The sequence below is a fragment of the Ambystoma mexicanum genome, chromosome 11, assembly GCF_040938575.1.
Source record: "Ambystoma mexicanum isolate Mex_15411 chromosome 11, UKY_AmexF1_1, whole genome shotgun sequence".
Lineage (NCBI taxonomy): Eukaryota > Metazoa > Chordata > Amphibia > Caudata > Ambystomatidae > Ambystoma > Ambystoma mexicanum.
The window spans coordinates 308,159,555-308,182,815 of record NC_090934.1 but is presented as its reverse complement, the minus strand read 5'-3'; the positions used below and the strand labels follow the sequence as shown (position 1 = coordinate 308,182,815).

The 23,261-nt window shown below is 46.6% G+C and overlaps 1 protein-coding gene across 1 annotated transcript in view; it reads left to right on the top strand.

Annotated features, from left to right (window-relative positions):
- Positions 1-22,428, top strand: part of NKAIN1 (sodium/potassium transporting ATPase interacting 1) — a 536,625-nt gene extending 514,197 nt beyond the window's left edge. Inside the window, exon 7 of the mRNA XM_069623039.1 lies at positions 16,384-22,428. Within this exon, the coding sequence (XP_069479140.1) occupies positions 16,384-16,393 (10 nt within the window). The 3' untranslated portion in view covers positions 16,394-22,428. The remainder of the gene's footprint in view (positions 1-16,383) is intronic.
- The last annotated feature ends 833 nt before the right edge of the window (positions 22,429-23,261 follow it).

Sequence of the window (23,261 nt, the reverse complement as noted above, 5' to 3'; positions counted from 1 at the left end):
AGGGAGGGGGGGCGCAGTTGGCCAACAGGATAGTAGAGGGAAATCTTGTTCCAAAGGAAAGCAGAACCATCGTGGCATGGTAGACCATGGAAAGGACTTAAAGGATTGGTATAAGCCAAAGGCGTAAGAGAGTTTCAGAATGAAAATAAAATACACTCCAAGATTAAACAGTGACAGGCAACCTCCCACCAGGGGCATACAATGAGATTACAGTAAATAATCTTGGAGGTTTCCTATGACAGCATGCAAGAGAGCGGAAGCACAGAGACACTGTGCCGCTCTCCTGCTGCGCTCTCTGGGAGATGGTCGTGGCACCCATGATTTCCCACTGCATGACCTGCACACTCTCCTCCACCTCATTGGAGTATGATCTCTCAACATTCCATGATGCATGTATCCTATTGCATTACACTAATTGCATTAAAGTATCTGGGCACATCAGTGTGGAAGGATACACCTAAAATGGGACATTTGGGATACAGTACTTAGTCCAGTCCAGTCCATCGCCTCAGCCAGCTGCAATATGCATTAAAACAGTTGGCAAACTGGTCCCTCTGCCACCTCTCAGCCACGTCTAACAAGGCATAAACCGCATCCTTTGGTACCTGAGTGCTTAGGCAGCCAAAACTAAAAAGGTTGCAGTAGCTGATCCTGGAACCAATTGAAACTCCTCAGAGAATCGACCCTCCAACTTCCATTGGTAGTGTTGAATGAAAGGACACATAGTCGTCGGTGTAGCCTTGTTGGACATGTCCCCTACAGAGTAGACCAGTATCCTGGTCAAAGGTTCTGCCAATCAGCTCATGGAATGACTTTGCCTGCAAAGAAGCAAATCCAACCCAGACTGCGCACGTGCCGTCACAACAGCCACTCACCCCGAGGAAGGAGGAGAATCTTGCAAATACTGCTGCTTGTGTACGAAGGCATCTTCAACAGAGGGTTGCCAGACATAGGATACCCAAAGACCACAACGATAATGAAGGGGTAGAGGCGCCATATTTTCTATCGAGAAATGGAGTTTCTCCGGCCGACGCGCGCCCTCCAACCTGAGATCCAGTATCGGTCCCACCGAATCAAATCTAAACTTGGAGACAGTCACACATCTGGAGAGAAAACAGAGTATGAGTCATGGAGCTCCATTTGAATCATTTGTCGTTAGTTTTGAGAGCGCTGCGCATCATCTCGCTGACAACTTCAGGGTGCCTATGTGATCCAACAGTTCCAGGCAAATTTCAGGAAAGTTAGAATCCAACTATATGTGAGGGATGGTCCCCGAACCAGTATTCCTCAGTCGCTCCTCTGTGGCAGTACTCCTCAGTCGCTGTCCTGTGGCAATATTCCACAGTCGCTGTCCTGTGGCTGTACTCCTCAGTCGCTGTCCTGTGGCAGCATTTCTCAGTCGCTGTCCTGTGGCAGTATTCCTCAGTCGCTGTCCTGTGGCAGTACTCCTCAGTCGCTGTCCTGTGGCAGTACTCCTCAGTCGCTGTCCTGTGGCAGTACTCCTCAGTCGCTGTCCTGTGGCAGTACTCCTCAGTCGCTGTCCTGTGGCAGTATTCCTCAGTCGCTGTCCTGTGGCAGTACTCCTCAGTCGCTGTCCTGTGGCAGTATTCCTCAGTCGCTGTCCTGTGGCAGTACTCCTCAGTCGCTGTCCTGTGGCAGTACTCCTCAGTCGCTGTCCTGTAGCAGTACTCCTCAGTCGCTGTCCTGTGGCAGCATTCCTCAGTCACTGTCCTGTGGCAGTATTCCTCAGTCGCTGTCCTGTGGCAGTATTCCTCAGTCGCTGTCCTGTGGCAGTACTCCTCAGTCGCTGCCCAGTGCTAGTACTCCTCAGTCGCTGTCCTGTGGTGGCAGGCCTTAGTGGAAGGCCAATGTAAGAAGCTCTGTTCTCAAGAGCTTTCTGAAATGCACAGTGCTGGCTCTGACTTCATAATGTGGTCCCTGGTATTTCCAAGGGGCGGCCACCATGCTTGTGTCGCTTGATTGGACATTTATTGATCGATGGGCCGCTTGTCAAGCTCAGGGTCCTGGATTGTGTGTAGTAAGCCTCGAGCATGGTGCAAAGTGCTTTGAATTTGATTCTTGAGAGCACTGGGGCCAATCGAGCACCCTCAGGGCAATTCCATTTCTTGGAGGTTTGGGCGTAGTTTCGCAGCCAACATGTTGCAATCTACGGTCCCCGGCGGTGGGGTTTGGGAGCTATGTGTAGAGAACGTTACAGTAGTTTGTCTATTCGTGCTAACACCAGGGCTGTCTTCAGGTCGACACAGTGGTTAGTTCACGTCCCTAACTACTGTTTTGACTTGAGGGCCAAAGCATCATTCTGCATCAGTTGTTACTCTCTCATGTTGTGTACTTCAGAAGAGACGGGTAGGGGATTCCCAGCCTAGGTGGACATGCAGACAGTATTTAGTCATATTCTATTACATCTAGTGCCAAAATCTCTGTTTTGTAGCCATTGAAGGAGAGGAAGATACCCCTAATTCAGTGGTGAATGTGGTCAAAGAATTGTCTGTGCCCCGCAGATCATGTTTCAGGAGAATGTGTATTTGGGTATCATTGGTGTACCCCAAATGGGCCCAGTCAGGTATGAGGCGGGTACCTATAGCCATAGATATTAGGGTGTGAGCTGCATAACGGAAGTAGGTGCGTATATCTATGTATATTTATTTATTTATTCGTTTTTGTTAAGCTGCATCAGCCCGGAGCCATCGTGGTGCTGGCTACAGACAGCTTACTTAGTTACAGAAGCGAGGAAAAACAATTGCATTCATATATACAAACATGTAAAGAGCGTACAGAAGGTCAGATGAAGAAGAAGAAGGTCTTGAGTTTTTTGCGGAAGGTGAGTAGGGAGTTTTCTGATCTGATGTCGGTGGGTAGTGTGTTCCAGAGCTCTGAGGCTATCTGAGGGAAGCCTAATCCTCCCGCTTTGGCTCCGTTGATGTGGGGAGTGTGTAGGAGATTGGCATAGTGTGTCCTAATGGGTTTGGGGTGGGCGGATTTGGATAAGGTTTGTACAAGATATGAGGGTGCTGATAAGGAGAGGCATTTGTGAGTGAGGGTGAGGATTTTGAAGCTGATGCGTTCTTTAACAGGGAGCCAGTGGGCTGCCTGTCTGGCCTGGGGGATGTGTTCTCTTTTGGGAAGGCTAAGTGCTGCATTATTTTGAGCGATTTGAAGTCTATTTAGATTTTTTTGAGGTGCCTGCTAGGAGTGCGTTACAGTTATGCAGTTTTGCGCCAATAGTGGCTCTGGCAATTGCGAGACAGTTGGGTTTGGATAGGTATGGTTTTACTGCATTAATGAGTTTGGTAGTGTGTGCTGAGGTGGAAGTAATGGCGCTAACCTGTCTGGTCATGGACAGGGTGGAGTCTAAGTAGAGGCCAAGGGTCTTTACCGAGGTGGAGACGGGGATGACGCTGTTGTCTATTATGAAGTTAGAGTAAAGGTTATCTAGCTTGGCTAGAGTTGTTTTTAGGCCTAAAATGATTATTTCGGTCTTTTCACCTTTGAGGGAGAGGCCATTGGCTGCCATCCAAGCCTGGATGGTGGAGTATATTGAGGGAAGTGCTTGGGTATCTCTAGTGTAGGAGCCTGTGAGTGGTAGGAGTACTTGAGTATCAGCATAGTTTGTATACGCAATACCTAGGGCTTCAAGCTTGTCGAAGAGAGGCTATGTGAACAAGTTGTATAGAGTGGGTGCAGTGCACAATCACTCCGGGACTCCACAGTGGATGGTGGTGGGGCAGCATGGGCTATGTCTCAGAATACTTTCATTGCCCGCCCCTCTAAGAAGCAGGTGATCCATTGCGCGGCTTCTATGGAGAAGTTGGCTGAGTGGGTAAGGTGTGATGTGAGTGTCTTGTGATCTACAAGATCGAAAGCTGCTGAGAGGTCTAAGAGTAATAGGAGGGCTGGCTTACCTATATCCATGATTTGGGTGATCTGTTTTTTAGGTCTACCAGCGCTGTTTCCGTGCCATGACCTTTGCGAAACCCAGATTGTCTAGATCCAAGAATTGAGTGAGTTTCAATGAAGTGTTGGATTTGGTAGTGTGCAGCTTTATCCAAGATCTTAAGGAGGAATGACACAGTGGTTATGGGTCTGTAATTGTTAGGCTGTGTGTGGTTGAGGGTGTTTTTTTAAGAAGGGGGCGTACCCACGCTTCTTTGAGGCTGGCAGCGATGATTCCAGTTCTGAAAGAGACATTGATGAATGCTGTTATAAGTGGGACTAGGAGGTCTGCGCAGTCCTTGATGAGTTTGGCGGGGACAGATGTCTCCTTTACACGTAGAAGGTTTGAGGTTTTTGAGGATGTTAGTTACTTCCAATTCAGAGATATCTTTAAAAGTGAAGAGTGGTTTGGGTTTAGTTGAAGGGGGAGAGGGTTCAGATTGTGTTGGCCCGGGCGTGTGGGCAAGGGCTTTGTGGTGACCCTTAATTTTGTTTTGGACGAGGTCAATTTTATTTAGCATGGTGGCTTGAATAGTAGAGAACCAAGCTTCGTCTTTTGAGATCTCGTCTGGTGTGTTGGGGGGGAGATCAGTTCATTGAAGATGGCAAAGATTTCTTTGGATTGCGATTTAGCATTAGTGATACAGAGATTGAAGGAGTTAGCTTTCGCGTTGGTGGTGGCATCTTTGTATTGTCGGGAGATTTGGTTGAAATAGATTTTAGTCTCCTTGCTCGGGTGCACCAGCTAGTTTTTTTTAGCTTCCCTTTTACGGGAGCGTAGGGCCTGCAATTCATCCGTGAACCAGGAGTTAGTGTGTAGATTTTTTTTAGCCTTTTTTGCATTCGAGTGGAACTATAGCGTTAATGGCTCTAGATAGAGTATCTTTGTAGATGTCAGCTAGGGTGGTAGGGTCTTTAGAGAAGGGGGGCTAGTGCTGGGGTGCTAAGGTGTGGGTGAAGGCTGTATTCTTTGAGTTTTTTGGAGCTTCTCACTAGTGTAGGGGTTGCATGGGTCATGATTTTGGGGTTAGAGGCGGTAGGTATGGTGAACTCGATGCAATTGTGATCTGTCCAGGGTAGCGCTGAGTTGGTGAGGATGGAAGTGTGGCAATTGTGGTCAGCGACCCAATCGAGAGTGCAGCCTTTGGTGTGTGTGGGTCCGGAGACTTTTTTGTGTGAATCCTAGTTCTTTAAATTCATTGGTGAGAGAGGTGGCAGCCTTGTCTTAAGGGTCATTAAAACCGAGGTTAAGGTCACAGAGAAGTAGGGTCTTAGTGGATCCTTTGATGTTTTTACTTAGTAGATGTAGGAGGTGGCCCTGGAAGTCTGATGGAAGGCCGGGGGGCCAATAAAGTATGTGCATGTTGATGGTGCTGGGACAGAGCGAGCTTGGCAGATAACATGTCTGGGTTGCTGTCCCAGGGGTGAGTGACGAGTCTAAGGGAGCGTGCTTCTTTGGAGATGAGAGCAACGCCGCCTCCTAGGCATGCTCGTCTATCTTGTCTGATGATAGTATAACCTGGTGGGAGTGCCAGAGCGATGGAGGGACCTGAAGCTTCATTAAGCCAGGTTTCAGTAATGGCTAGTAGGTCAAGGTTAAGGCTGTTTAGGAGATCATGGATTTCAAGGGTGTGTGCTGGGAGTGAACAGACATTTAAGAGGGCGTATTTAAGGAGATGTGTGGGTATAGTGTTGGACTTGGATCTGGTGGGTGGGCTGGGTGCTTCTGTGGTGGTTGTTGGTGTAGGTCCATGCAGCGGTGGTAGTGATGGTGTGCAGTTGGATGCCGGTGTACAAACATTGTGTATGATGCTAATGTGGGTGGAGCGTGATCCTAGGTGTTGATTACGGAGTGCAGTAGCTGTGGGGTGGCAGCTGATGTCGAGTGGTTGGGTGCATGTTCTGAGCCTGGTGCGTCTGTGGTTGAGTGAGCATGGGGAAGCAGTGGGAGAGTGTTGGAGAGTCAGCGTGGGAGTGCGAGTGGACACAATGGCGAGAAGAGGGAGAGCTGGTGTGCTGTGATGTGGTAGTGAGGGCATGCTGGTGACGTTGGTGTGTTTGTTGATGGGATAGAGAGTGGAAAGGGTGAGTGCAAGGGCGGCTAATGTGGTGATGGTGTTTGGGAGGGGGCTAGAGATCTTGTGCAAGATCCTGTAGCTGCCTTTGGGCAGCATGGTGAGAGTGGGGGTTGGCAGGGGGCTGGTAGATGAGACAGTAGGCTAGTTCAGTAGGCAAATGGCAGTCAAAAAATCACAGTAGGCTATTTTAGACTTGGAGGCAACATTCTCAAGCTCTTTGCAGCATTTAATTCTATTAAATGATGAACTTTTGATGCCTTCAGTGTTTTTCCATTTCACTGCAAACAGAAGTTTGTTTCTTTCTCTCGTTCATGTAACTACTTGATGGACAGCCAGGCTCACGGTGGCCTCGACTTCTTGGTGCTGGGCCAGCCAAGCCTTTCTTGAATTTCTCCTTCGCCCTCCATTATTTTCCAACTAGGCCACACTGAAAACTCTTTCCAATCACAGGGTTTCAAGCCTTGCTTAAAGTTCACTGTGAAATATCCAGGTTCTATACATTCCTATGTATTATACATTGGTGCATCGCTGCAACTATTCACTACGTAGCCAGCCTTAAGATCACTTTGTCTACTTGCGTTACTGCGTCTCTACAAGTGTAAACTGATGTAGAATTTTCTTCCGCGTTTCTATAGCATGAGCATCTTCATCTCGAGCCCGAAATGTTGCTCACCTTTACCACCTCATCTTCAGATCTTATAGAACGTCTGTTCTTTTGCCTCGTGCATCTTTTCTACGTACGTAAACTCTACTCTGCATGACGTCACCGGTCTTCTCTTTCACTCCTTTTCACATGTCTTCCGGAACTTCTTTGTGAATGCATATAGGGTTTTCTCAATGGATACCTTGTTCACGGGATTTTCTGCGATACAAGCATCCTCACTGGTACTGCACGTGTCTCAATTTCTGGCTCCCAACGTATAGGGAACATGGGGGTGCAGCTTTTAGTGGGGGTACTTGACTACACCTCTACAACATCATACAGAGGAGATCTACAGGGGAGTCGGGTGGTCTCAAATGTTGAATTTGCCAGCACAGAGAGGTTCGCGGGTTACGTTGCACCAACAAGTCGGTTTGCTAGGAAGTGGATGTAAACTCTTCCTTGCTCATTCTATGCTGTGGACAATTTATTCAGATGCTTTCATTATGTCACTGTGGGTGAAAAGAAAATGTTTATAGTGTGGTTTCAATGAAAATTGAAGTTGTCTCATGTACCGAATGTGTGCCCTTGCCCCTCGAATCTCAGATCATCCTGACTTATAGGTAGCTTGTACAAGTGTCAAACCATTTGTCAGGGTGGAACGCAAAGAATAGGTGATTGGTTTTAGTGGCACCTACTATTAAGCTTGGGTATGTGTCGGCAATGAGAGTCTCTGGCTGGTTGTTCATGACTGTATTTTTTAGCATCTTTATCAAGTTCTAGAATGTTATGTACTGTGGGTATTTTACAGTAAACTTTGCTGATCCCATTTTTTCCAGGTCAGTTCACAGATCTCGTGTAGATTGGCCTGTCGGAATTTAGGTGGGGGTGACCAGAATAAGTAGCATTAGAAATTGGGCCATCTAAATTATTTGAGGATTCATTTAATAGGGCATGTTAGGACTGAGGACCGAGGCAGTGGGCGGGCGTTAGAGGGTATCTCAGGGAAGTTGGGCAACTGTCGTGGAGGCAAGGGAAAAACCTGCAATGGGTGGAGAGCAACAGGTCTATGATTGACAAGTCAAATTTGTTTCATTGGAATTGGAGTGATAGGGCGCTGGAAGCATTAGTAAAGTTTAGGATTTCAGTGCTTTTGAAAATAACACATGGTCAATATATTAGTTAAGTAAGATAGGAGAGAGAGTCATGTAATTGCCCCTGCATCTGCGCTCAACCCTGCAAGGCACAGGCTATGATCCCAGCAAGGCTGACAGTGTCCTCCAGTGCTCTGGGGTCAGCAGGGGAGAGCCATGAAACATATGGCGACAACAACAACCCTCACCATAGCTCCCAGGAGCAGGGGGTGCCTGGCCTGGGGTACCACATTACAATGTGATATTATTGTTAATATTTATTCAGGTGTCATATGACTACCCACGCCCTATGGTGGTAGACGTAGGACTAGTGGGTCTAAACCGTACCTATGCTGACTAAGTCATGGTCTGTATGGGATAAACTGCATGGTAGCAATGGGTGGCGTAGTTTGGGCAATCCCGCTAACCTTGGTAATGTTGATGGTGGCTGAACGAGAGAAACTAATCTTTGCAATTTTGGGCGGATAGCAACAAAGGAATCGTTAGCTGGCACACTAATTGAGGTTTAATGGGCCTCAACAGTTGCAATCCTCCTATACTAGGTGGTCTTTCTGAATTCCCCATACCTTGAATGCAGCTGAGTAAGATGGCAGTCCTTTCTTTGTGTTTGCGATTTCTTGAGAGCGAGGCACCAGTTCCATTTTTGCCTAGTTGCCTGTTTTGAAAGAGGAACAGTGGTAGGCACAAAGTGGGCCATACACATCTAGTATGCTTTCTATTTCTATTTCCATGTGTTCAAGATTTTAACTATTTGATCCAAGGCTCAGGTGCTCACCTGTGTACGGTAAGCCTAGGACATTGGGGGAGTCATGCAGCAGGCATGTGGCCCCCATCTTTTCTGCAACCCCACTATGCAGCGCTCCGTGTCTCTGCCTCACTCGGTTCCCAGGATCGAGGGAGGCTGTATCATCCACTACCAGACCTTCTGCGAAAGACAGTCCAAATGATTCTGGTACCGACAGAGATGTAGAGAAAAGTGAGTGCAATCTTAAAAGAAAATAGAGAACTAGCCACAGAAACTGAAATACCTGAAAATGCAGTTACACAGAAAAAGATGATGGCCCTCGGCGTCCCAGTTGGGATTGAGGGAGCAAGTCCCACAGTTGTCCTTGTTTATTGGGTGTGACTGGGGTGTTGGGTCTGGATACAGTGGAAGACACCCTTTTGAGAAAGATGCAACACAGTTAAGGCAATCAGTGGAGACAGGAACCATAAAAATAGAGGATATTTATTTATTTATTGTTTGCTTGGTAGGCACTTATACAATAAGAAAATACTGTTTCAAAGCGCCCACAGGGTAGGGAGGGAACAAGGGTACGAGAATACATTAAAAAAAAACAATATTTAAGAGCAGTGGGGGGAAAAGGTAGAAGGGATGAACCTACTGCCTTGTGAGTATTCAGAATGTGCAAGTGCAGCAAAGAAGAGGGAAGAGGGGGTAAGTGGCAAGGAGTACGAGCTCATTGGTGAGCCACAGATGAAGTGCTAGGAATGTTGAGTGCTAAAAGGACTGGTCAATGCGAACTATAAGTGCAAAACTCCATGGCTGAGGGAGTGCAGATGCAAGTGCTGTGGATAGACAGGAGCTGGGCAGAATTGGTGTGGGAGGTCAGGGCCGAGGTTGCATAAGGGCCCAAGACACCGATTTAGCAACTGTGGAATTAGCAGAGGAGAGAAGAAGGGATGGAGGAGGGAAAGAGGAAGGTTTTATGGAGTTTCCGGAATTTGAGAAGATCCTGCTCAAGGAGCTCAAGGAGCAGGGCGAGGGGGAGGAAGAGCCCGCTGAGGAAAGTGAACAACCCCCCGCCTTCTGTTTAGAAAAATGCTTTACACAGAAAGAGTTGGTGGCAGAGGAATGTATTGGTCTAGAGGGAGAGTATTTAGTAAGCTAAAGTTGAAGATAGTGTAGTCCCCGGGCCCAGACAGCCTTATGGATGATGCATAGGAATTTGATTTGAATCCATGCAGCAACCAGGAGCCAGTGAAGACTTTTTAGTGCAGGAAAGATGCAGCCCTGGTATTAAGGCCAAGGATAAGCCTCACTGTCCTATTCTGGATTAGCTACTGGGGAGTCGCAGAGGGGAAGATGGTACATTCAGCAGGAGGCTATTGTAGCAGTCAAGCCTAGAGAAAACCAGGGCTTGGGTCACATTGAGCCTCTGAGGGAAAGTGAGAAAAAGTAAAATTCCTTTGAGAAGGAAGAGCTGAAAGTGGGACTTCTTGGCAATGTCCTTAGTGTGAGGGAGGGAGGAGAGAGAAGAGTCGAAGATGACTCCAAGGTTTCTGGCTTCATTTGATGACGCCAGAGGAGAGCCCATGGGGGAAGGCCAGTGTGGTGAAGGTGAGAGCAGGGGTCCTGATGGGAATGATCTCCATTTTGCTGGCCTTGAGGCATAAATCATTGGAAGTGCACCAGGACTGGATGGCAGATAGGCAGTCATGGATGATGGAGGGTGCATGTGGGTCAGCAGGGAGTTTGAAAAAGAGCTGTGTGTCATCTGCGTAACACTGGAAGTTGGAAGAGAAAGGGGAGATGAGGCATGCAAGGAGAGCAAGGTAGATGTTAAAGAGTCAGGGGGAAGAGTATAGAGCCTTGGGGGACACCACAGGTGGAGAAGGAAGTAGGAGAGGAGAAGGTGCCCAGTATGAGTTGGGAAGAACGGTTGGTGAGGAAAGAGGTCAGCCAGTCCAGTGCCCATTCCGAGATACCAAGGGTATTGTGGAGCCTTTGTATGAGGATGTAATAGTTCACTGTATCAAAGGTAGAGGAGAGATTTGGAGGGATAAGGACAGCTGGGGAGTTGGAGTCCAGAGAAACAAGGAGCATTTCTTCACACCGTTCAGAAGAGCAGTTTCTGTGCCTTTTGATGCTCGGAATCCATTTTAATGGTCGTGGAGAACCACCAACAAGTTCAGTGTATTAGTTGAGTTGGGGCAAGGCCAGCTTCTCAAGCCACTTTTCCAGGAAGGGGGGAATGGAAATAGGGTGGTAGCTGCCAAGGCAAGTAGGATTAGAGGATGTTTTTTTCAGGAGTGGACGCACAAGGGAGTGCTTAAGGGGGAGGTGAAAGATCCAGTGCAAAAGAGTGATAGCAGAAATCAGTGAAAGCAGGGGCAAGTGAGCCGATGTTATCCTTGATGGTCATGGATGAGCAAGGGTAGACTTGATTAGAAGAGACCTTCATGGAGCAAACAACTCTGGTAACTTCTTCAGGTGTGAAAGGGAAGAAGGAGGATGTTCACATATGAGGAGACAGAGAGAGGATCCAGTCACCAACTAGACAAGTGGTGGAGGGATTGTTTAATTGTTATATACAGATTTTAATCTGTTTTGATAAAATAAGGCATTAGTGACTCGACCTATTGATAAATATATAGGAATACATCAAACAGATAGCAAGGCAGACATGACGCAAGCAGCACAGAAACAAGACGAAAAGGGGGAGGCTAAAGGAATTAAGACAATAACATAAATACAGTCATGGTGGTTTAGGTACACTAGAGTTAGGGTTGAATTGTTGGATCTCAGTAATAGGAGGATTATAGTTCAGAAATTCAATAAAAAGAGCCATTTTAATTCACACGTATATAGTGGGTGAGAGCGAGTTGCAAGACCAAATTCAATTCTTTGCGTAGAGCACACAAAATTCACCTGTTCCTTGATGTTAAGATTTGTTTTTCCTAGTGCTACCACCATGGAAATGTGCACCTGAATTGGTGCAAAGTTTCTGTAAAGTGGCCCCACAGGTTGCAAGTCGGCATGCCGCTGGGATGGGAATGTGGGCATTTGAAGACAGCACACCTTGCACATAAATAGCAAGTATGTTGTGTTATGTAGTTCTACTTTAAATCCAATCAATGGGGACTTTTGAAAGACAGAAAATGAATATAGGTCTGACGGCAAGTAGTGCTTGACACTTATTGTATTGTGGCATCAAAAGAACGTGAAACGCCATGTATCCTGCTGCTGTGATGCTGGGCAAGTGAAATCAATAAAGTAAATAAAGCAGCTGTTAAAATCCATCACCATAGAGTTTTCTATACCTTAGAAAAATGGCAAAACTACTCACAACAGGAGACTCGAACACCAACATGGAGAAGATCTTTCTACATATCTATCTAGCTATATACATAAAATGTTTAGGTATGCTTCCGTAATCAGCTGATGCAATTGATCAGTGTTAGGTTGCCCTCTGCTGTCCAAATGGCAAAGTGCACCACTGTGTGCCTGTCCATTGCAACAACAGCTATAATTCTAACAAACAGAATGAGCATGGTTTTACGCGGTCACCTTCACATTCCACTATCGCAAACATTCAGAATAATTTCAAGTTACTTCTTTCCATCCCCACTGCTCTTCACACAGGGCACGGCGGTTCCAGTGTCCATGAAGAGTTAATAACCGGCTCAATGTTTCAGTCTCTAAAGATCGAAATACTGTAGGATGAATGCCTCCTCACAAGCTAAAACTGAAAATGGGTGCTGTAATTATGCTACTACACAATCTTATGCCATCACAGGGACTCTGCAATGAACAAGGTTGACAATTATGCATCTACAAAGACACATCATAGAGGCCCGTGTAATCCTTATACCATGAATACCTCTCATTCCATCTGATACAAGCATGCCTTTAAAATTCAAAAGAAGACAGTTCCTATATGTTTAGCCTTTTCAATAGCCATTAATAAGTCACAGGGACCTAAGCCCCCTTCCTGGAAGCTATCAGTGGTAATTACGATATTTAAGAAGGGTGACAGAAGTGACCTGATGAAATACCGACCGATATTGACCTTTAAGAGATGCTAGAACTGCGTATATCCCGCCGTGAACAGCTAGTATATTATAATACTGGTAGTACATTTAAATTATGCAGCATAATTTCTGGAGGAAAACTATTGTGCAGACCACGGTAGTATAATATCTTCATCTTAATGTTTGTTTTTACATTTGTTTTATTACACTGTAGATTGTGCTGTCCCATATTCACTATTCTAACAGCATGTATCCGGGGCTACCTTAAGCCTTGGTGCAGAAATTGCAAGTAATTCAAAATAAGGCTGTTCTGCAGCAGAAACTCAGACATATACCACCTGCACTTGGGTCCATGTATTGGCCCCTGGAAGATGGAGGTGCTATAAATCGAGCTTTACTGGCATAGCGCGGGAGCCACACCATATCTGGGGGAGGAGGCCAGCCCAGTCCTCACCCATCAGGGTGAAGGCTGGGCTGGGGCTTGCAGAGTGAGAAGGAGGTGCTCAGTAGGGGTTGAGCTGATGTGGCACGTGTTGCATGCCATGTTCAGCTCCAACCCCTTCTCTGACTTCCTCGCAGCGCATATACAGGAACCAGGAACCTCTCCCAGCTTCCTGGTTCCTGTTTGTGAGCAGCACGAGGAGTCGAGGGTGGCCTGGAGTGAAGCTGGAAAGACAGGTACAAAGTTTTTCTTTTAAAATGTGATGTGTGTTTTGCATGTCAGATGTATGTGTGTGTGTGCTTTGGGTCAGTGAGCTGTGGGTGAATGAGAAGTATTATAGTGTGTGTGTGTTTGTATGTTCTGGGTGGGTGGGGGGTCGTGTGCTTGTGTTGAGAATGCAGTGAGAGTGAATGCAAGAGAAGGTGTTTGAGTGAGTGACTAGTGGATGAATGAGTATGAACGTAATAGTGTGTTCCTGAATGTTCTGGGTGTGTGGGGGAATGCTTGTGTGCCTGTGTGAAGAATGCAGTGAGAGTGGATGTAAGAGAAGGTTTATGAGCGTGTGACTGGTGGGTGAATGAGTATGAATGTGATAGTATGTGTTTGAATGTTCTGTGTGTGTGTGTGTGTGCCTGTGTGGAGAATGCAGTGAGAGTGGACGCAAGAGAAGGTGTATGAGTGAGTGACTATTGGGTGAATGAGTAGGTGTGTGTGTGTGTTCGTTCTTCTAAGAAGTACCTGTACATTGACTGAACATACTGTTCACCCAAAAGAAAACAACAAATTGGAGAAGTTAAAGCCCAGAAGGGAATGGAGCAAATTTCAAAGGCTATCATGAGCGAAGAGTAATGGTGACAGCAAATATTGTGCTTAGAAACTGAAAGACTCTAGTATGGTTTGAAGCACTATATGAAACATCAAATGATCATTATTACCCCGGAAACATTTTGCTGTGCACCATATGAGGATGAGTTGACGCATTGAATTCCTCTCCATGAGGGCCTGTAACTTTCCTTCATGAGAATAGTCTGCCTTTAATTCAGAACAGGGCAACAGAAACCATCCCTTTTCATTCAGTCAGTCTGAGAGTTTCCTCAGGTTACTGACATTGATCTCTTCTGTACCTTTGTCACCTAAAAATATGTCAGAAAGGAATGATTTCAACTACTTATCATACAGCACATTATGCCAGATGTTTCATGAAGAGGTTTATGTAAAATTACTCCCGCCTCTAAGCACTGTAATACCATCTGTTATTATTACCCAATCCACTGGTACTCAGTTTATCAACCTAAGCAGGATGAAGATCTGAGCCAGTGGCACTGGGTCTTGAACTGGTGAAATACAGGTGTGCCCCGTTTCAGAGGTGATCACTTAACCAGTGAGCTATTCATCTATACAGCAAGGCGTCTTACCCCACATTCCAGTACCCATGTGCCTTATTGTTTTGTTCCAAAAGAGGTTTGCTGACAATCCATACCCGACACGCCTGGGTCATATCCTGGGAGAGCCAGGAGCACACAGGAGAATACCAGTACCTCAAATCGAAATATAATCCCATTCAAAGTGCTTACATGCAGGACATCCAACACTCCTTTCCACATGTAGATCACAGAACCAGAAATCTGGCATGCTCCGACCCACACCAATCTGGGTTGAATTCCAAAATGGAAGACTGTTTATTTTAAAGTTTTGCCCACCACTGTATGATTTGCTAAACACACCTGAGGCAATCGTAGTCAACCAAGCGGAACCCCTCAGTAATTAACTCACACAGGTGCATCCACTCACGCGAAGCCCAACCCAGAGGGGGGAGTGAGAGCGCTGTAAAAACCCAGAGTCGTCAGTTAAGTGGTGTGGGTTTTTGGAGTGTGTGGTTGCGAGAGGCAGTAGAGGAGTGTTGGAAGGCGATGCCAGGCGCATTAAGGAGGATTTATTGACAGGATGGGGAGAGGAAGTTGTGCAAAGGAGGAGTTGATAACAACGGGAGGAGTTGGTGACCATCATTGTTGAGAGCCGGCAGCACTAGCGCCCCCTCCCCACCCCCCCAATGTTTTATCCCACTTAGACCCATACCTGCCTAACCTCTGGGTTTGGCCCACAGGCTCAGGGTTTTTATGCTCTTCTCCGGGTCTCTGGGTTAGAGCATGGAGTCTCCGACACCACTATATAAATGAGACATAAATGAGGCGTAAACATTCCTGCATTAGGCAAACTACTGCCTGAGCGTGAACACCATGCAATCGGGCTCATGGTATTTTGCACTGAATGTTACACGATTGACCCTGAAAACCCAGTGGTCTCGTTGTCAAGTTATATAGAATGTATATAAACAATGCCCCTCTGCATAGGGTGACCAGATACAAAAAAAACATGTGACAGGCCATAGAACTAGAAGTAGGACTGAAGTAAACACAAATAAAACTGTAGTCCCACTTCTATGTCGCTGGCCTGTTGCGGGGCAAGTGCGCACAGGCACACTCCTCTCATTGGAGGAGAGCGCCGGGGTGGAGGAAGGGAAGGAAATGGGGCCGTGAAAGGCATTCACGCCCCCATTAATGCACAGGTAGAGTCGCTCCCGGCCCGATTTCGGGGATTTTTCGAAATCAGGTCCCTGCAAAAACCGGGACCGTAGCCACCCACCCTTCCAATCCCAGAACGGGTTTGGAAAATTAAAAAAACTCTCGGACCCCGGGATGGAGGGGGATTTCCCGGGACTGTCCCTGGAAAACCTGAACGTCTGATCGCCCTACGTCTGCAAGGATGCCTGGACATGTCGGCCGAGTGCGGAAAAATGTGCATAACGGTGCATTCCCTTTTTAAAGGGAAAGAAATGCATTGAGAAGTCTAGCGAGGAAGAAAACAAAAGTTGACCCATTTGCCAGGGTTTCCTGTTTCTATTGCAATTGTTAGCTTGGGGAAAAACGGCCTTGTTTTCTTACACTTTTTTCTTGGAAGATGTGCTCTAAAAAAAAAATGTGAGCGTGGCCAGGGCGGAGCTTAGCTGAATCGTGGGCGTGTCTGGGGTGTGGGTTTTGGTTTCTCTAATGTAGGTAGGTATTGTATTGTTTGTTGTATGGTATTGTTTATTCATTTATGGAGCGCACCGAGCCTGTAGGCATTGGCCGCATGACAGGTTTCATAGTTACAGATGATATGGACATAAACTGCTTAAACTACTGCCTGCTCTCCCTCTCACTGTTTCAACCGCATTCCGCATTACTCTAAAGCAAAACCTCTGATAAATACATGGATACGTGTATATTTGCTTGTGTTGCTACCAACGCTCTCTATTGTGTTTATTAATTTGTCGCAATTTGGGGTTGTAAATTCAGTATTTTTTTGTTGCTCTATTTTAAGGTCCGGATAAGAAGACCCTGGTTGCCTGAACTCAGCCGTCCTGCTGGAGCTTTTCGGGGACAGAAGAACACAAGCTTATTCCAGCTGCAGCGCGGGAAACTGTCAACGAAAAAACACAAGCAAAGAACACAAACCACTGAAACAAGTCTGCCAAGGGGAGCAAACCAGCTTGTGTCAGGAAAACACCACTCCTCGCTTTTTCTTAACATTTTTATTATTTATTCAGTGAGTTTTGGAGGCGGTGATGAGATTTCGGGCCCGGCTAGAGAACACAACAACATGGGCGCAGGAAACTCCCCGAGGCCTGGTTCAGGTTTAAAGAACAACACTGCCACCTAGTGGCCATCGTGAGTGCAGCAGCGACCTCTGCTGTTTTGACACTTAGAAGTATTTTCCAATTTCCTCATCTCTTTCGGTGCGAAGAACTCTATTGAGCCCGGCCGAGGAGGAACGTGGCTGGACTATTTCAATATATCATTTTGTATTTGAGTTTGTAAACCGATCTGTCTGTTGTTCCCGCCAGCAGTGCCTCCTGGCTGGATGGGGAGAGATGAAGAATATGTAACACTTTTTTTGTGAATTTATTTAGGCGTCAACCACCATTATTGGAATTGTGCAGGTCAGGGGTGTATACATGACGTGCCGTTTATGTTCATTTGTGCACCTCTTTTCCCACTACAGTGTTGCGTATCACTGCCTTATATTTAACAGGAGACACACAAGGGGTAGAATCTTAGCTGGGCGTTTCTTTAGGCCGTCAGCATGAGTTCATGTCCTGTAAGGGCCAGTTGGCCTTGTTTTGGTTTAGGCTTTCCTTGCCATTCACCTTCACACTGTTGCTGCGTGGCTGCATGAAAACTGCACCAAAAACCTGTACAGAGTACCATGCGGCCAACACAGAAACAAAACCCAGGCGTGTCTCCGCCTACCCCTTTATTTCATGACCATTCGGAAAAGCTCAGGCGCAAAACGCTGCGAAGGGCGTCCAGATTAGAAGCGGCAGAAGGCGCAACTCCTAAGAGGTGAAACAGAAATACTTAAGAGCCAGGGCGGGGCAAGAGTCACAGCGGGTAGTTTAACATGAATGTTCGGGTGGGCGCATAAGTTGTTTGCGGAGAGCACGCTTGGCCAGTGAATGGCACTTGAAGGTGGCTATTCTGTGCACAGGGCGTCTTGCCCCTCTGGTTCCCAGTCTGGGCGCTTACACGGATGGTTTAGGCCGCAATGCGGATTTAAGGGAAAGAACAGTGTGGAATAGCTGGGGTACTGCCGCACAGTCGAGAACGCAGCGGCTCAATAGCATACTGCATGAATAAATAAATAAATAAATAAATACCCAATCATATCATTTCATACTGCGAAAAATGGGAAGTCTTCAACAGTGGACACACAAATTAAGAAGGCGAGCAAAAAAACGTCATCACTTGAAATACCGGTTGGATCAAGCCAGAATAATGGTGGTCTCATAACTCCACCGGAATAGTGTCCCTCCCCCCTCCTGTCAATAGAGAAGTGTCATGTTCTATTGTGCAACGAGAGTTGGCACTTATGGCTTGAGTATGTTTTTTTGGGGGGGTTGGAAGGTACTAGTTTGCTGGTGCTTTGCCGGCTTACTTTGCGACACAAACGTGCCACAATTCATTATTTGAAATGACCTGATCTCAGCTTCTTCATCTAGTTTTGAGGATGAGTAGAAAGGCCCGCCCTCCACTTCCACCGGTGCTATCTTCGGCCTGCACCCAAACGCGGCCTATCCTCCAGATCAACGTTTCCTCTATTTCGACATGTTCCGGTTCAACCTGCCCTCCATGTCAGCCCTAATATGTCGATCAGTGTATGTTCCATTTGCTCTTATGCTACACATCCATGTTGACCTGATCACATGTTGGCCTGTGCTCAGCTTGCACTCTGTTGCTCAGCTTGCACTCTATTGCTCAGCTTGCACTCTAATTTGCTCCATTCTTTCGATCTCTTCTTAATGGAGGTCCATGCTCCTCATCCCAAGTGTCTCTCTTGATTGGTCGGCCATTTTGTCAGAAAAGTTCTTCTGACTAAATCTGGCCAGCCCCACCATCATAGTGACTCTGACATAGTTTGGGAACGGGAATCGATTTCAGTTTTTCGGCCTCACATTTTGTCATAAGATTTCATCCAAACTGGTTCTTCTCTTTTGTTTTATCCTGAAGAAATCACGCCTGTCTTAGTAATTTCTTTGTGGCGTGCTTCACTTCTGAATAGCCTCTAGATTTCAAAGACTCCTAGTCACTTACCAATCATAGGCTACTGGGGAAAAAGAGACAGACTGCTTGCATGCAGGCTTGCTGAGGGCGTAGTGGCGGGCAGCTCGGCTGAATTTGGAGAAAGCGGTGGCCAGTATTTCACATCGTGACTAGTAAATCTCCCTCGAAGATCTACTTTGAATATCATTGGCCTGATTTACAAAATCGTTTTTGAATGGGAAATGCCCATTGGAAAAACGCTTTGTACATGAAACTGATGTCATTTATATAGCGCTTACGCCTAAGCGCTGTACATAGAACATATTTACATACGTTAACCATCCCAAGCAAAGTTGGTACTCATTTATCGACCTCGGAAGGATGAAACTTTGAGTTGGCCTTGCTGGGTTTGGAACCTGCGACCTGCGTATCACACACAGATTGCAGAAGCAAACGCTCAACCTGCTGAGCTATCTTACCACCTCTGACAGGCCCCTGCATGTTTCTGCGGTTCTATATCTTTACATATGTGTTACATGTCTTTATTTGCATCAGGGTGTTTGCATAAGTGCACCATTTCTTTATTTTAAAAAAGGGGGGCTTCCCCCAACAACCCCCCCACCCCCCGCCTTTATCCTTTTTGTTACAGCTGGTGAAAACCGAGCAAAACTGATGTAAAGGCACAGATGCAAATGTACCGATGCAAATGCAGAACGATTTCAATGCTGCATCAAGACGTGTTACTGTTTCTGTAAGAGACAAATCCCATTTTTCTATATCTAGGGGTATTGTATATACATAATAAACTAGCCCCTCACAACCGCCCATTAACTAAAATGTGTGCCAAGGTGCATTCCAAGGAGACAGAAGAAAGTAGCCACTGGCCCCATCTCCATGAGAATCCAACGGGTGCAAAGTCTGGTGAACTATCCTCACAGGGTTTGCCTCCATCAGCTTGCCTTTCCGGAGGAGGGGGATCAGGGGGAGGGTTCAGGAGGGATAATAATTTATGAAGAAATCTTAACAACAATTCTACCCAAAAGTGACCGGTTAATTTTTTTTTAAAAAAGAGCCAACTAAGTGATACTGTAGATGAATTATGACCATTTGCATGTTCTAGTGAGGTGCTTGGTACATTTTTAGAAGCATTTGCTGACTGTAGTTTGTAGCCAAGGTGTTTTTGTTAGCCCTCTGTCAGGTAAGGTCACCCCCTTGCACAGGCAGTTTGTAAGGAAAGAAGAGGTTTTGTTTGCCAAAGGAAGACCCAGGCCCAGCCGCAACTGATCGCCGTTGAGGCAAGAAATGCTAATTGGTGCCTGGTAAATGGAGGTCTGCCATTTGGCGGGTGAGATCACATGACGGCACAGTATGCTGCGATTCAGCAGAGGGCTGTCTCAGAAGATTGGTGCCTGGTAAATGGAGGTCTACCATTTGGCGGGTGAGATCACATGACGGCACAGTAGGCTGCGATTCAGCAGAGGGCTGTCTCAGAAGATTGGTGCCTGGTAAATGGAGGTCTGCCATTTGGCGGGTGATATCACATGACGGCACAGTAGGCTGCGATTCAGCAGAGGGCAGTCTCAGAAGATTGGTGCCTGGTAAATGGAGGTCTGCCATTTGGCGGGTGAGATCACATGACGGCACAGTATGCTGCGATTCAGCAGAGGGCAGTCTCAGAAGATTGGTGCCTGGTAAATGGAGGTCTGCCATTTGGCGGGTGATATCACATGATGGCACAGTAGGCTGCGATTCAGCAGAGGGCAGTCTCAGAAGATTTGTGCCTGGTAAATGGAGGTCTGCCGTTTGGTGGGTGAGATCACATGACGGCACACTAGACTGTTCAGCAGAGGGCAGTCTCAGAAGATTGGTGCCTGGTAAATGAAGGTCTGCTATTTGCCAAGTAAGATAACATGATGGAACAGTAGGCTGCGATTGAGCAGTGCGCAGTCTCAGAGTCCCTCCCCGATTCTGTGTTCAGAGCTAGTGCCAAAGGCTGCACCTGAAAGCAATTGTGATGTTTCTAAAAGAGGAGTCATTTCAGGATACTTTCTCCACAATCCTTAGAGGAGAGGATTGAGTGTGTGCACCTCCTGAGTACATCAAGTATCAGTTGCTGTTTTTTGCCACTTGTGTTGCCAATAAATGGATTTTGTGCAGTTGCCACCACTGTTCTGCTGTTAAATGAGTGAGTTACTGTTGGCTGTAATCTTACTGCTTCCCAACAGAGCGCTCAAGATTCCCATGGGCATGCGTGGGAAGGTACTCCAATCTGGTTTCTTCCCTTGTATTTGTTCTTTCCCTTTAAACATTCTGAAGAACGACAAGCCCCAGAATTCCAAGCAAAGACAGCACCGGATGGCCTCCTCACACGTGCCACAGGAAACATGGGAGCTCTGCTCAGCAGACGCGTAGACACCCACTACCACACTGCCCAACTAAGACCTTCAAACCACCATCACTTCTTCACGCAGAAATATCCATCTTGGGATACTGAGGGTGCCCCTTTGTCCTAAAGTCTATCCATCTGTTATGTGATGTCAGCGCAATTAGTAAAACCCCCTGAGATGATGAAGAACTTGGGCAATCCGATAATGTCTTCCGGGTTGCTATCTGTCTCTATAGTCCACATGCGCAAGTAACTCAATGTTTACACTTCAGAAACCACTGCATCAGCCTTTTTGAGCTTGAAGGGAACGTGCCACGAGGTTGTGTAAATGGCTGAGGTGCAATTTACAAACCCCACACAACATAACTATGTTGCGTGCTTGCTAATACCACGTGATACCTGGAAAAAGCTCTGCACTCCATACCCAAGCCTGCAGCACACAGCTTATCAGAGCATTCCACTTCCTGTTTCACAGTCTTTTCTCTATCTCCATCTCTGCTTGTCACACTTGAATAGAATGTGGTCAAGCCCCAATAAAATGTTCCCATCCACCACTAGAATCTTAACAACCGGCAGCAGAATGTTGACATCCTGCACAAGAATACTGGCAATTGCCAGAAAAAGGTTGGCGGCTGTGAGTAGGATGTTGGAATCTGCCACCAGATTGTTGGAAGCACCGAGCAGCTGCGCGCTAGAATGTTCAACTGGAATGTTTGCAGGTACCATGCATATGCTGGCAGATGCCCACAGGCTATTGGGAGCTTTGGCTAGATGTTTGGCAGTTGCCAGTAGAGGTTTCGCATGTGCCAGGAGAATTGAGCCTGGCACCAGTAAAATGTTGACACTCACCAATACAGTAGTGCCAGCTGTGAAACGAATGTGGGCATGTGTCAGTAGAGTGGTGGTAGGGGCCAGTAGAATGGTTCTTAATTGTTAACAGAATGCGTGCAACTACCACTAACTGTTGGCAGGTGGCATTGGTGCATTTGTGCGCTGCCACTAGTAGAACGTTGGCAGCCAAACGCGGTGGTGAATGGCAGCTACTTTTCTACAGTGCCTTACAAGGCAGGCGTGGGTTCATGTTGGGTGGGTAATGCAGGTGGCTGCAGGAAGACAAGCCTGTTGCCAAGTAAACACATTTTTCTATGTTAGTGGGGTGGGCGATGACTGATTGACACTTGATAGACCCTACCTGTTGTACAGTGAACCCTTCCTGCATGGTCACACTGCCTTATTTGTTCAGTCGACCCCTTTCTCTATGTGCCAATTGTGAGGCGGCATCCCTTTTGCCGTCTTATGGTCTGTTTTGTACAGAGGTGATCCTAAACATATGATTTTAGGGTGAAACAGCCAGGCCATGGGTTTCCAGAGTATAGCCCACAAACTCTTGTGTGTCAGCGAAACTCCTCCAATGTTTAATTAAACTGTTTTTGACATAAACCACTTTGTGTGGCTTGTTCATTTGTGGCATGTGGTTAAATGTGGTTTTGTCTTGTTATCCTGTTTGAACTCAGCACTAATGTATATTGCGGAACATTTACCAAAAAGGAGAGTACATTCATTATCTAAAAAAACAAACTTTCCGATGACCTTTGGCACAGACTGCCACAGTGTAGCAAGAGACTCTAATGGAAAACGTCTCTGCATTGGGTCATGCGTGACTGGAAACATGGCAATACCACAGCAGGATTTCGGCAAACAATCAGACTGATCTACGTTTTTGGCAGGAATATTTTGTATGCTGCACTGTTATTAATCACCATCAATAGTACAAAGGATCCATCTCTGCCTTTGATAGCAGGTACAGATTGCTCTATGGAGAAATTGTTGATATTGTCCAACAGGTCAGTGTTTCTGAAACACTGGAGGGGTGCTGGCACCCTCTTATATCAGGAGATGGGTGCAACATAGTGGTCTAGAAGGAGGGGAACTCTAATGCCACATATTGATAAGCAGTGGCTGGCTGACGTGTAAATGTACAGGGATATATTAATACAATTCAGTTTTGCACTCAAAGATTCACCCCCCTGCCCTCCCTTCTCTCTCTCTATTTTCATTGGTCAGGGAGCGGGACTCGTAGGTGAGGTCCATTCAAAGAGGAGGGCTGTTGGATCTCCGCCCCCTGCTAATGGCCATCAGTGCCTTCATGAAGTGGCAGGGGCAGCTATATATCAGAGCATAGGCGCTGCATACAATGTTGTAAGGCCCCGTTAGCTTGACAAGAGGACCATGGAAATAGAAAAAGGAATTAAAAGGCGAGGATGCTTTTGGGT